The sequence below is a fragment of the Buteo buteo genome, chromosome 13 (assembly GCF_964188355.1).
Source record: "Buteo buteo chromosome 13, bButBut1.hap1.1, whole genome shotgun sequence".
Taxonomy (NCBI): Eukaryota; Metazoa; Chordata; class Aves; order Accipitriformes; family Accipitridae; genus Buteo; species Buteo buteo.
The window spans coordinates 17,055,915-17,071,224 of record NC_134183.1 but is presented as its reverse complement, the minus strand read 5'-3'; the positions used below and the strand labels follow the sequence as shown (position 1 = coordinate 17,071,224).

Sequence of the window (15,310 nt, the reverse complement as noted above, 5' to 3'; positions counted from 1 at the left end):
GGCAATAGCTGAAGTCCTTTATCCTAGAGAAGGGATGAACCGCTAAGCTGGGGGAGTTTCCACAAGAACGACCACAGCCCATAGTGGCTTGTCCCTCTCTCTTCAACACCCTCTGCACTGGCAACAGCATTTGCTCCACGTGAAGACCAAAGAGTGAGAAATGGACCTCCAAGTCATGAGCTCAAGCAGCACTTAAAATAAACAGCACAAGCTACAGTTCTCACTCCTAGCGTTACTTAGACAACACTTCTCTCAGAAAATACCCTGAAATTTAGCACAAGTTATATTTTCATATTTTACAGCAGGTATACTTTTTTTTTTGAGGGGGGAGGGCAGGTGCAAATTCTATAGGATTATGAACAAGGTGTTTGGTAACTGCTCCAACTGGGATAATTATCTCTTCACTACTGTCATAAATCAGACCACCCGACTACCCAATTATTCAGTATAGAAACTATTATGGTTTAGGTTATGCATAGCAAATTTAAGAGACCACATTTTGTGTTTGTTTTGGGTTTTGAAGCTGGGGGCAGTTAGAAAAAGCCATGGCCTGTCAGTTGGTGTATCTGCTCCCTGAACAGACAGCCTGTGAGATAACAAACAAAACGTGGACAAAAACAGATGGATAAAAACAGCAAAACATCTAGCCTGCTGTCCATCATGTACAGGCACTGTCAGGATGCCATAACAGAGAAGCAGCTTCTACAAAGGAAACAAATTCTCTTCATGGAAACAGATCTGCTTCTAAATGACAAAATAACTTGTATATTATAGTAGATATTTAGGTAGAAATACTTAATTGTAAGGTTATCCAACCACCTTATTCATTTACCAATACAAAACACATGCAGAAAAGAGTAAAGAGAATATTGGCAAGCCTAATGCTTGTGCAGATGCACATCTCATTATAGTAATAAATCAGAGTCTGAAATTCTAAAATACACTTTTTTGGGCTGAAAGAAGTAGAGAAAGTAGCCATCAGCTATTGAAATTTACCGTTTTCTCTTCCCTTGTGGCAGTCAAATTCAATTCTCTGAAAGTGTGGAAGAACTATGAGGAACCTATGAATTTATTGCACTTCACACAACCAAAATCACTAGTTTATTTGGTGTCCCTTGGAAATGAGCGCAACAAGTGATGGAATTCTTATGAACCCCAACAGCACAATTCGCTTCCTACAACCAGCTCCTACTAGCACTAGTCAAAATAATCTGCATCTCAAAATCTTCCCTACCACCTCTGGTCCTAGGTCTACTCCTATTCAATGTTTACATGACAGCTTTTTAAACAAAAAGAATCCAAAAGCTGGTCTTGTCTTTGTTATGTCAGTGACAGCAAATTCCACCCTGCATTACTTTCTTCTTTGGAACAGTGGCTGTATCAGGTATCATCATTGTCACCATGTTTTCTAAATTTAAGCTGCTTCTGCCTACATGACAAGAAAGGGCACAGGAGCTTACACTAATGTTGTGAGCAACAACAGACATTTTACTTCTCTCAGACTGACTTTTCCCAGGAAATATTTTCAAGGCAAGGAATATTTCCGTTTGATTTTTCATCTTACATGCTTCAGGTCATAGACTTCAAGGTAAACTACCCAAATACAGACTCTAGCACCAAGGTGTAACTTAGATTTTGATGGGACAAGTTTTATTGGGTTCCATCTTGAGTGATCCATAACTATAACTTTTAAATCCTGAAGACATAAAATGTGCATATTCTGGGGTTTTTGGGTTGGTTTTTTTTGTTTGATTTTAGGGGGTTTGGGTTTTGGTTTGGTGGTTTGGTTTTTTTTTTGGTTGTTGGTGGGGTTTTTTTGCCATTTGATTCTTCCATTGTTAGTTTGTATTCTGTTATGCTGCACAGAACCTTTGAACTCTGTTAAGTTCAGAAATAAACTCAATACCAATCCCAAATCATTTAAGTCCATTGAGAAATGCAAAGTCTTAAGCTACGAGCCCACAGATAGAAAGAAGGCTAGGCAGTTAAAAGAAAGTCACAATACTTCCATTCCAAAACCAACAAAACATCAAATTATTAAAAGAGGGTACCATATCCCCATTGAAGAACATGCAGTAAAAAAGCCTCAATTCAGGTATAACGGAAATATAAATGTTAAGCATTTATCAAAAGGCTCAGATCAACTAACAATAGTGACTGACTAACCACTTAGAAATAGCTCCTGCTAGACCTGGCTGAAAGTGATACCCTAACTGGGAACACAGGTTTGATGGAACTGAAACACTTTGTAAGTGCAGGTCGATTTAATCAATGTTTCTGACAAAGGAGATTCCTGAGTAGTCATTCACACAATTCATTAATTCTAGCAGAACTAACGTAGAGAAAATAAAATAAAAAGAATGTACCAGCCTAAGTTTCTAAATTCACTTATCCTTCCATTAGGTTCATCCCCCAAAGGATTTTTACAAGCATCAGTTTTCAAACACATTTGACTGATTGTTTAATGCAAAATTACTTTAAAGTGATCTCATAATAACAGGAAACATTTGCATCCTATCTCAGACTCCTACTTACCTTGTCAACATGTGGGTGCCAGTATTCATCATGTGTTGTCTTGGCTTCAGTGTTGTTTATTCTTGAGAAGAACGTTGGCTTAGTCAGGTACATGGAAGCAGACTTGATACCAAACGCCTGAGCAATCCTTTGTTGAATTCTCTGTCTCACATCACTGCAAAGAACACAACACAATACAATACAGCGTGCTAAGTGACTGTCGACTGTCGTGGTTTAACCCCAGCCAGCAACTAAGCACCACGCAGCCGCCCACTCACTCCCCCCCCACCCAGTGGGATGGGGGAGAAAATCGGGAAAAGAAGTAAAACTCCTGGGTTGAGATAAGAATGGTTTAATAGAACAGAAAAGAATAAACTAATAATGATAATACTAATAAAATGACAGCAGTAGTAATAAAAGGATTGAAATGTACAAATGATGCACAGGGCAATTGCTCACCACCCACCGACCGACACCCAGCCAGTTCCCGAGCGGCAAATCCCTGCGCCCCCCCCCCTTCCCAGTTCCTAAACTAGATGGGACATCACATGGTATGGAATACACTGTTGGCCAGTTTGGGTCAGGTGCCCTGGCTAGGCATGAGAAGCTGAAAAATCCTTGACTATAGTCTAAACACTACTGAGCAACAACTGATAACATCAGTGTTATCAACATTCTTCACATACTGAACTCAAAACACAGCACTGTACCAGCTACTAGGAAGACAGTTAACTCTATCCCAGCTGAAACCAGGACAGTGACACACCTCTCCTGCTTTTCCTGTATTCTCCATTTACTGTTACTGCTTCTTCAGAGCTAAGCTTCTTCCTTAGCTAATAAATCATGGGAAACATATACCCATACTTTCCCTCTTATTTTGCCTTAAATAAAGGAGATCTACTACACAAAAAAAAAGAGACCTCCCCCCGCAGTGTTTTGGGTTGGTGTTTGTTGGCTTTGGGTTTGGTTTTTCTTTTTATTCTCAGAATATCAAGAAAAAGAAACTATTTGTCCCCCGTGGCCTAGGTTTTAGAATTTCTTTGTGTAAACAGTCTGCTTTCCTGAAAAATTCCACGCATATCTCACTGTTTATTAACTACTGAAAAGATTAAAGTCTTTCACATATATATTTTTAATCCAAAGCATATAACTAGAAAGTTGTATCTTCAATAAAGGGTTGCTTCTGGAGCACCTTCAGCTATTTTTACACTAATTTTAAATTAACTGATCAAGCATCTGGCACCGTGTAACTCAGGGTTCTCAGTCAACATATGTATTGGTATCATAACTAGATTTTCCTTAAAAATGAATGCAAGATGTCTTTCCCAACTATTTCTACCTTTGCTATCCCTGTGTTTCTTGGGAAACAGGAAGAAAAGAACAGGATTTTTATTTTTATGATTATGAAAACAGAAGACTAATAATCACACATATGTTATTATACAGAACTGCTTATATAGCAGCATCCATCCTTCAGGATAGGTATTGCTGCATAAAGGGCTAGAACATGACCACCTAGAACTGCCAGCCTTAGTTCAGTCAATGGCACTTTTAGAGAAGAGATTTGTGATTAATGAAGAATACCACTGGCACATCTCACCAGTAAACACATACAGCTAGTATTTAACCTTGAGGAAATTTAAAAACTAGCAAAGAATGCAATAACACAATGAGATGAACTGAAAAAGCTGGGTTTTTAAGATGTAATCCTCTATGCTTCTCAAAAGCTTTATATTGTTTTCTCCCAACTTTAACACATTCTTAGCTATTGTATTAGTCTTCCTTCCAAAGTGCTTCAAAAGCAGCATGCAAACAAGGTATTCTGAGTAAACACACCTCTGAAGTTCTGCATGGAATTAAATTAGTAGTTTTGCATCTTTTCTGCATCAGACATTTCTCCACTGGATAGTACTAAACTTCAGCATAATTTTCAAGAAAAGTTTTTCCCAAGTATTTCTCTAGGGAACTTAAACAGTGACTAAAAAGAAGTGACAGGACTAAAACCAGACCTACAGTGTTAGGCTGTGAAAGTCACCTCTTAAAAACCATTTCCACAAGTACTAAAAAAATTCTAAATATTCATTCTTTTCACATCTTGTCCCTCACCAAAAAGAAAAATAAAAAAAAAAACACATACAGATCTGATTTTTAACCTGTCTCACTTTACATTTTTAGGGGTCTAAGCTTTAGGAGTCAATTCAAGCTCAATTAAATTCAAGCTAGTTTACATGTGAAATATCAAAACCATTAAATGAAGTTAGAGCTCAGATTTTCAGGTATTTACATGGCTGCATGAACTGAGGTTTCAAGTTGAGAGCTACATAGTGGTAGAGCTGGTAAAACTGACATCAGGAAAGGATCAACAGGTCCTTCCTCTCATGCCTGTGGGAGCCTGATCTTTGTCTCTTTCCTTTCCAAGAAATAGGACTACAGAAGAGGCTGCCTTATGTTTCCCAAAAACCATTAAATGTAATTACTCATTTCACTTCATGAATTGAAGACAGCTGGCACTTTGAACAACCCAACACAAGAATTAATAGCCTAACCCACAAACACTAAAGCAGCATATTCCCTGGCTCTGACACCGGCTGGCCACTTGCATCAGCCAGCTGGAATATATCTACTCTGAAGTAGTTAGGCCATAGTCTTGACATAACTTTAAATCTCTAGTAGTTCTATTGCTCTCTAAGCAGTACAGCTTCCTCTTTCAGGCTGATTCCTTTTCCACTTTTAAAAGCTTTCTATTAAGATTTGCTGCCTGGTGTTTATAAGGCTTCGCTAAAGCTTCACTCCTCTTTGAGACTTATGTGCAATGGCTTTGGGCAAGACTGCATGTTTTGCAAACCAAGCAGAAAGCAAAGCTCTACTCAACTCTTCCTGATAGACAAAAAAATGCAACCAAAAGTCTACCTGGTTTGGACCGGCCAATGGGTTACCAAAAGGAAAGGAAAATAAACTCAACAGTTTAAGTATGCTGCAAAGAGAAAATAAGCATTTTTTCAGAGGATAAGTTTGATTTTTCCTGTTTATAAATCAAGCAGGCAGGGCAAGTAGTGAATAGGTAGACAGAATAATGAAGCAGTTAAGGTGACAGGTCTAAAAGCGTAACTTTAAGTGCTATCCTGGTCTCGTGGAAGGAGCTGCTGTAAGCTGACCCAGGTAGATTGTTTTTGGGTGTGTAAGCATACTGCTGGCCTCTTATTTCCCTGTGCACTATAGGCTTCAAGTATTTCTTTTAATCACAGTAGCTTCTTCAAGTGCATGAGGTGACAAGAAGTGTGAACCTTGCATTTCTTTAGTTGACTTATGTGCTCCTGCCTTTGCTTCCCTATAAACTGTCATCCTACATTATCACAGCATCATTCAAACTTAATCAAGACAATCATGGCATATATAGCAGACTAACATGAATTTTATGCACATAAATAATTTGCCATTCAACAAAACAAATGGTAAACTATCAAAAATCCCCACTGATTGTCATAGATCTTGGACTAGGCTTCAGAAAACAGGTATCCACCCTTTGCACTTAGACCTGTGCTAACACATAATACAGACACACCATGATATCACATGTCCACGGAGCAAGTTTATAGCAACAGCCTGCCTTCAGGAAAAATGTCAACAGGCAAAAGAATACTGACTATTCACATCAGAGCTCAATGAGCAAGAGGGGTTAACTTGCCTATAACAACAAGTTGAAAATAACAAAGCAAAAAGTAACTTTGCTTGATGTGCAGTCTGCAAAGTCATAAAAAAGTTAAGTCTCGGGGGAGAGGATGCTTAATCTTCTAGTTTGCCTTCAGTGCTCTCAAACATATTTGTGACAGCTGGGGAACAATCAAATTATTTGTTTAGAGCCTAATCCAGGACATGCTGAAGTCAGTAGGAAGTCATTTATTAATTTCAATGAACTCCAAATCTAACATGAAAAAACCAAAGTAACCCAAAGTTATGTACTGGTCACTGGAAACAAGATCTCCTTCCAGCAAGCTTTGCTGATACGACAGGCCCTTCACAGGATGACCTTTCTAAAGGGAAATGGTAGGGACAGAATGGAAATATTCAAGACTGGATTTTTTTTTTTTCTTCCCCAGTGTACACACATCACAAAAAAATACATGTAATCTACATTGCTGTAAGTTGGGTATTCCCAAAGTTCAGGCTTGAATTTAAGAGGTACAACAGAAACCTATGTAACATATATGATGGAGCAAAGACTAACAGGCCACTTCTGCCTCCCTATTTTTTCACATCCTGTGGAGGCTTTTAAATTAAGCATGAAATAGTATTGCGATACACAAAGTGTCATCTGATACATCTCCAACAAATGCCCAAGCAGTTTATATTTAATACAAACTATTAAACTGGAAAAACTGTGCCTACAAATATGTACAACATTAATTGTGCTGTAATGCAGTACAAAAAAAACCCAATTATAGAGAATCAACAAGAAAAAAAAACTAAAAAAAGGCTTATCAGTCATGAATAAACTGCAGATTTCCACTGATGTTTGAACGAATAACCCATATGGCAAAGATTTGCTGGAAGCAAACTCCAAAGAGAAAGAGGAATACCTTTTGAGTGCCTAAATGCTTTTTCTTGCTCCAATATCTACCATACTGCTCAAAAGCTACAGAAAGTCCATGAAATTCCTAGTTGAGCCAGCACAAAGATATCATTTCTACACATAGACAGTGTTTAATACCTATTTTCTAATAATGTGGCATCAGTCAAGTCAAATACATAGGCACTATAACCTAGAGAAGAAAGTGGAAAATATGCAAGGGAAGACTGTTTCTCAAGGTATGTGAATAACAACCAGGACTTCTCACTTTGTCATATGTAAGTGGCTGCAGTTCAAAATAAGTTTAAGAAAGCCACATAAAGTATAAAAGAATTTATGCTTAATGTAGGGGGTGGAGGGGAATCTATGTGCAGAACGCTGATCTTAACAGAAAACATTGCATTGCACTATCGTAACTAATGACAAGGTGATCTTAGCTTGTAGCTGGAGTAAGAATGTGTAAAAAAGATCCGTTGACGAGTTTGATGCCAAAGGCAAAGTGCATGTCCCTCTTTGCAATAGCAAATTAAACTCTATACATGGGAATCAAATATTTACCTTGCAGTAGGAGCAAAGGCATGACTTTTTAGAGATCAAAGTGTTCCCTAGAATCCTATAAAACATGTATCTGAACACATACATCTGTGTACTTCAGCTCATTCTGTGCCCAGTGTATGCCAAATACAGCACGTAGCTGTTTTCAAAAATAGTATAAAGTCCCTTTTTAGCCTATAAAAACTCTTCCGTACAGCCTGCTTTCCACTAACCTGGCCATTTCAACATTTATCAATATCATGACCACAAGTTTTTCTTTCCCTTCCCTTCCCTGCAATTCCAGACACAGCCTACATAGTCTATTGGTAAAACCCTTAAGGACAAACACACATATTTCAGGTTCAAATCACATGACAAGGCAAGCCACATTTCAGCTTAGAAAGTGCTATCAAGAAAGCAATGAAAGAGCCCAGAAATTCTGGCTACCTTGGATCTGGTACAGCAAGAGCCACAGTGTTCCCTCAGTCACTTCTCATATGCACCCAGAAAAAGCAGGAGCCTCAGGCAGGAGCTTCCCCTCCCTTCTTGATCCTGGTCAACTCATTCATCATACTTTTTCCTCCATGTCCCCCATATTTCAAAAACTGTTGGGAGAGCTCTGGTGTACTATAGCTACAGAGAAAATAGTTATTTATGCTGTAGAATGTAAGCATTCATTTTCATAAACACAGCAACTATTCTATCACTCAAACTGCTTAGGGTGTGCCTGGCTCCAATCAGATACACTAAACAGAGCTCTGCTATGGTAATTAATATATAAGTACAGCACCCAGTCAACAATATAAGTAACAAATGAATCCCTCCCAGAATTTGCCAGCAGCAGTCCTTGTACATTTACACTGAGTCACTGGATAATATCAAAATGCACAGGCCAGACTTGGGGAAAGGCAGAACAGAACTCCCTGAAAAGAGTACATGACCACCTTCCCTAAAAGCAGTTACTGAAATCTATTTTGGAGTCAGGGTGATGAGGAAGGAAAAAAAAAATCCAGTGAAGTAGCTAGGAGTCTAAGGAACACACAACTTAAGAGAAAGGATGTTCACTAGATTGTAAAGTTGCCAGCTTAATGTATCAGCAGCAGCATAAAGGACTGAGTAAAATAACTAGAAGTGCCACAGAAAAATATTTGTAAGATACAAGCTCTGCTGGACCAGCAAAAAAATGCACTGTTAGGAGTCACCGCAAAGTGTGATTCAAATACAGTGACAGGAACACTCAAAGCTTTACAAAACTAAACAACTTCTCTAGCCCACTTGTCAGCATCTCCACACTGTTCCCAGTGAAAAGCACCAAAGGCAGTAAAAGCAAACAAGGCAATACTCTTCTACAGCCAGAAAGTTTTAACAGAAATCTCACATGCAGAAAAAATAAAGGGAGAAAGCACATTATTAGCTCTTCCTCTGCTCCTTCTATGTCTCTACCTTAAGAAGTTGTAAGATTTTTGGAACAAATCTTTGATAGTGCCATTTTCTGCCAAACAAGCCTTAAACCAAGCATCCAGATTTAAAGGTCTCTTCTGGAATAAAGATGCATCTATTATGTGAAACAAGAAGAATTGCTTGGCAGATAGTGATTAAAGCATCAGCCTAGAAACTATAATTGATTCTGAAGCAATGTAATTTTGACAGAGACAGTTTAGAAAGCAGCCTCCTGGCTCAGAATGCCTCCTCAGATTTGTTATTGTTGCAATCAGTAATACTTAGACATGAATTACATTTAGTTATTTCTCTCAAGAGTGTATTTTTAAATTGGCCTTGGTAGGTAAGTGAAAGTAATGAAGATAAACGCTCCCAAAAATAGCATAAAATTATTCATTAAGGACATAAGGTACTACGGTCCATGTTAAAGCACTGCCATTAAAATGAATAGAAGCATTTAATAATATATTTTGTGGTAGATTGATATCCAGCAGACTGAAACATCCCCTATATTGGCATGAAATGCCAATGGAATATTGATATTCCCTAGCAGCTGTCTCATCTCACAGTGCAAGGATCAGAAATTCATAAAAATTATTGAAAAACTGTTTCTGTTCCTGTGAAACAGAAATATTCTTTAGTAAGACACGCCCTCCAGACACTCATGTTATTTCTACAGATTCTTTGATATTCTACAGAATGGAAGGCAAAACAGAGACTATTTTCAAAATATTCTCCACTATCTTGGTGAGGTATAAACTATGTATTTTCTTTATAGAGTCAAAGTTAAAAAATAATCAAGAAAGCATCTCATTTTTGTGATTTTTGGGGGAAGAAGTAAACACATTATCAATGAAATTCTTTAAAAAGACAACAGTATCTAAAAACAGTAGTCAAATAAAATATTAACCACTTAAAGCTTATTTATAAGACAAATAAAATTACTATACTAATAAACCTATTTGGCTATTTAATACTATTTCTACCACTAGAGGGAGGTCATATTCCTTCAAAGCTAAGAAATAAAAGACAGAAAGAGTTAAAATGTTCAAGTCAGGTACATTTTAAGTTGTGAGAAAGCACTGAAATGCATATCTAATGATTTATTGTGTCTAGTCAACAAAGAATGCTTGTTGCTAAACTTTGGCCCCACACCTTGACAGACACATGGAACTCATTAGGTTTGTTGTCTTCGTTAAGTGTATGAGCAGGTCTACAGGAAAGCTAAAAGCATCAGATGCCAAAGCTATTACATTATAGCACTATTTCATATTCTGCCTTCTTAGGGGGAAAGTATGCTCTGCTTCTCTAGCCAGAACATTAGTAATTTGAAGTCCTTGCACTTCCTGCTTTACCATTTTTAATGTTTTGCTACACTTCACCCAAAAAACCTCCAAGTTCCTAATGTAATTATCATCTAACACAACTCTTGGATAACATGTGTTAAATAGGAGTTAATGTAGAAGGATTTTACAACCCAGCTTTAATGTTTCAACAAATAACCACAGAACTCAGATGAAGCAGCTCTCCTTGCTTGCAGGGCTGGCATCAACCCCTTATGCAGAAAGGGAAATAAGTGGTGGTGCCATCATTCTGATTACATTTACACCACCAATACTGTCCTGACATTGGTAATGCAGGTAAGTTCAAAGCAGCAGATGTTATTTATCAGGTAGTCACCAACAGGTCCTTTTACTTATTTTCCTCAAGGGACCTTAATTCTCACAGAGATTACTATTTTGAGTTGCAAAATCAATTGTATGTCTGAATCCAAAGGACAATCCCCTCCCAGCCTGGATGCAACAAAAAAAACCTATGAAGTTATGTTTTGTGGTTCATTCAGAAGTTATTGACAATCTTTACCGCTTTACCGATATAATGCAAAATCCTCTTCTGTGAAGATGTCTTGAATTTTGTCCCCAAAGTATCTGAAAAATGAAACAACAGTCTAAAAGAAGAGTTGCTGAATCAGACTGCCTGAGTAATACCAAGACATATTCTCCCCCCCATCTGTGCTTTACCCACAATCAAAAAATGAAAACACCACCAAAAAATCCTACAAATGCTTTTAAGCATTATGTTCCAAAAGCATTGCTAAAAGATTTTATGTTAAAAGATTAAAGGATCAAGATACGGCAATTGTTAATGGAATTCCCCAGGCATGAAAAAAGTCCCCTCCCACGTCATGACATAAGCATGTGGATTCAAGTTTTTAAGAGTTCAGACTACTTGACTTCCACTGCTGACAAACTAGACTATAACTGTGAAAAAATACTATTATTTACTGGTACAAGAAGAACTCTGAGAATAAAGGTAATGGTAGCTTTCTAAGAGCCCAGTTCAACAAAAGATTGGTTTTCATGCCACAAAAAGCTCTTTAACTGGTTGTGGAAACTGTGGTGAATCTAACCAACTTCTACAGTTTGTCATTATTAACCCCAGTCCACAAGGCTTGAGAAATTTGAAAAGGCAGTAAGCACTGAAGGTATAGGATAACAAGAGAGGCAGGAAGCCACAACGCCATTTTACCTGTACAGATTAACAAAATGCTTCCCCAGTGAAAGAGCTCCAGAGTGCAAGTCCAAAATTGATGCCTGGGAAAGGAAACAAAAAAGTAGGAAAAATGAGCATGAAAAGGTTTTATCATTATTTAACTATGACCTTTAACTGTCCCAAGTTGGCTCTCACTTTCCACAGCCTTCCAAGTAAAAATATTAGTTTCTAGCACTTGGGTTCACAATACTAATGCTTACTTTACAACTACAAACCTCCCTCAGTTTGATGTATAGATGCACAAAATATTAAGGTACTATGAAAAAAGCATAGGACTGCTATTCCTGAGATTCAAATCTGACATGCAGAATTGCCAGAGTCTTCCTCCATGCACTAGGGGTAAGACACTGTGTTCCTGGATCCCTTCTTGAAGACATTTCCCATCCACACAAAGATGACTAATTTTCCAATATTTGTGAAGCGCTCAAATAGCAGCACTAATATTTATCTTGCCCAACATTTGTTATTAAAAATTCTCCTTCACCATGAGGTCCTGTATACTTCTCATATTTAATATGGACATAAAAGTCTGTTTAAAAGAACAATTATAATTCTAAGGCTTACTAGAGCCAAACTTTCTTTTCCTCAATTTCTAAACCACTGTAAAAGAAAACCAAGGATTGAAAAGTTTTTACATATGAAAAGTCAATCCATTTCTTCATCCGATTCAAGCCAAACACTTCTGTTGAGCTCCAGACCAAGCTAAAAAGATTAATACTCAGATTTGCCAGGATAGAGAGCTACCCCTCAGGACTCCAAATTATTTCTCTAAATTGAATAAAGTACACTTTTGTATGTCCCTTGCTGTTCACAAAATACATGTTTGTTTTGTATCAGTTAAACAGTATTTAAAAATATGACTGTTTAATAGCAGTCTTTTTTTTTAATACTGGAAATATCAACAATTAATTAAGCTGACCGGCACCAAAGTAATGACTTCTTTGACATACAATATCCAGGCAAAAGCTCTCATCTTGGAATTTGGCATTTCTTGATGCACCACATACCATTCACATTATTATAGCAAAATCCAAACAATAATAAACCACTAGGTGAGCTGCCTGGAAAGAATGATAACTTCCACCTCACTGGCAACAAGAATTTCTGGGCATGGTTGGAACAGCACTGTTTGAAGCCACTTTGTATCTTTACCCAAATGCAGACAGGCTGGTGAATGAGCAGCAGCAAATCATCAGTCCACAGCCGTGTCAGAGCTGCATTGACAGGCTAGCAATACAGCTTCACATTCATCCCGAGACTCAAAGCACTTTTCTCCCTCCTCCTCTGGATCATGTTGGAGGAAGACACCCATGACAGTCTCTCAGCAAAAGAAAATTGATGCAGGCTGAATTGCTCTGAGCTTCAGAGCTGAATCAGGGGAACTCCACTGAAGTCTCCATTTAAAAGGGATAGTATAATAACAACCTTCTTTTAATAAACCTACCCAAATAATTTTATTTGCCCCTTAAAAAAATATATAAGCAACAAGCTTTTCAAGTGGACATAGCATGAGCTTTTCAGACCTTCCCTTCCCACATTTCTCCAAAAGCTTCAGAGGACTGTTATGGAAACAAGTAATCTCACACTCATGCAAAAGCAGTTCTTGTAATAAGTTCTACTCAAGCCTGAGAAGCAGAATATTTTCATTTATTAGTTTCTGGTTCTGTACAATAATCTAAGCTACAGCTAGAAGAAGTAAAACTGCTCCCATGTAGCTTCAAAAATATGCTTGTGATCATGCTAAAATAGATTCTAAGGAGAAGTAGCGGGACACATCTGAAAAGATGAATTTAATTTAAAAACAAATTGTCTTTCAAATACTTTCAACATGCTTTCCAAATATATACATTTCTTCTCACTCCTCAAGCTCCAGATGATTACAGTTGGGAATATCCAAAACAACCAAATGAATCAATAAAAGCCAACCCCAAGAACAGTAGGTATTTATAGCTGAAAAGATAATAGCTATGATATAAAGCCTAGAAGTGCCAGATAAAGAAGACTGAAAAGGGAATCTGAAAAAGCAGGAATATTCTTCGGGGTTGTTTCAGACAGAGGAAAACAACTGAATGCCAAACAGAGAGGGACTTGATTACACATGAGCACGGAGCTATTGGTTTAACAGCTACCTTGGAAAGAAACTGAAACACATTTATTTTGGCCTCTGCCATTTCAGAACATTAAACATTTCCAGCATCATTTCCTACACCGAGGAGAATACCTTGGTGGAAGCCTGTGTCAACACTGTTACTTCAAGTTCAGCTATCTCATCAAGGGTCAGACTGCAATTCAGGTCAGCGTTCCCAGGCTGAAAGCTCTACAAAGTTTATCTAAAGATGGCAGAAGACTGCAAATGTGCATACCTACACACCTATTTCCAAGAGACTGTTTTACAGAACTACCCCAATGTCCTGGTTTACAGAACTTCTACAGAAAAGAAATTGAACTTCCTTTAAAAAAAAAAATAAAGCACAAATATATGTTCTTTTGGACCTTCAGTATTGTTAGTCCCACATTCTCCACCCTCTCACTGCTAAAAGGATTCAAAAAGAACATGCAAGTAACCACTACTTCTCAGAAAATGGTGAAAAGGATCAATGTCCCCGTCTCACAAAGCATGATAGGTCCCGCCTTTCATCCTCACTAAAAGGGATTGCCAACCATTAAATATATATTGACTTCTACAGCAATTCTTCCACCCCTTAAAAAGTTTTAAGTGATACTTTTAAAGAAAACAGCAGACACACTGCCCAAAAGAGAAAAAAGCAAAAAACTTACTTCTACTTGCCTACAGAGGAGCTGGTAGCACTCAAACCCTTCCCCACTCCTCCTGTGGGAATGCTCACACACTCAAGCTCAAAAGAGGGAAGTGCAATGGAGGTTGTACACGGCCACTAATCCCTGGGCAGCATCAAACTTGCTGTCACTGCAAGCAGTCTTACACAGACTCTCAAAACAATACCACCTTTAAATACCCTTCCCTACTTGAATCTCAAGAGTAGACAGACAAGGGTTACATTCTTAGGGTAATGCCTCTTAAAAGTTACACTGATTAATTATGAGGCACAAGCGTAACCAATCTAATTTATACATCATTCAGATTGCTACAGGTACAGGTTATTACTGCATTCAGATTACTAGAGGTACAGGTTATTACTGCATTCAGATTGCTAGAGGTACAGGTTATTACTGTGGAAATTATTTAATTTCCAGCAATGGAATCTGGTGATATTTGACTATGGAGCCCAGTACAAGCTTACACTAGATACAGATTAGACACAACCAGTTCCTCTCCAGCTTCCTAGAGTTAAGTCCAGATAATCCCACCAACACACAGCTGTACATAAAGTGAAGGACACACTGCCAAGTATGTCTTTCACTCCTCACAAGTATGTGTTTCCTAAGGGCTATCAGGAGGCTAACTAGAAAGGAAGAAAACTACGCAGCCTGCAGTAGAGGAATGAGATAGGCCAAGTATTACACAAAGGCTTTATCTTCTCCGTGGAAAACGCAGAGCTGACAGCATTTCGAGGACTTCAGACTTTGGTTGGGAAGGCTGAAAGCAAAATAAGGAGGGATATGGTCTCCAGAATGACCATTCTATGCATGGGTCAGTGGGCCCACATCAGAAACCCTTATTTGGCATCACAGCTACACAGGTTGTTTGCTTCTCCCAGTGATCAAGAAATTTAATTTTCCCCT

At 38.0% G+C, this 15,310-nt stretch overlaps 1 protein-coding gene across 6 annotated transcripts in view; it reads right to left on the bottom strand.

The window, feature by feature from the left end:
* OGFOD3 (2-oxoglutarate and iron dependent oxygenase domain containing 3) overlaps positions 1-15,310 on the bottom strand; it is a 51,371-nt gene that overhangs the window by 22,377 nt on the left and 13,684 nt on the right. For all 6 annotated transcript variants that reach the window (XR_012652742.1, XR_012652740.1, XR_012652741.1 and 3 more), the window contains exons 5-7: positions 11,585-11,649; positions 10,927-10,983; positions 2,536-2,689 (exon numbers count right to left, since the gene is read on the bottom strand). Coding sequence is in view for 3 of the 6 variants with exons in the window: in XM_075044895.1 (XP_074900996.1) it covers positions 2,536-2,689; positions 10,927-10,983; positions 11,585-11,649 (276 nt within the window). In the remaining 3 variants the exon portion in view is untranslated. The remainder of the gene's footprint in view (positions 1-2,535; positions 2,690-10,926; positions 10,984-11,584; positions 11,650-15,310) is intronic.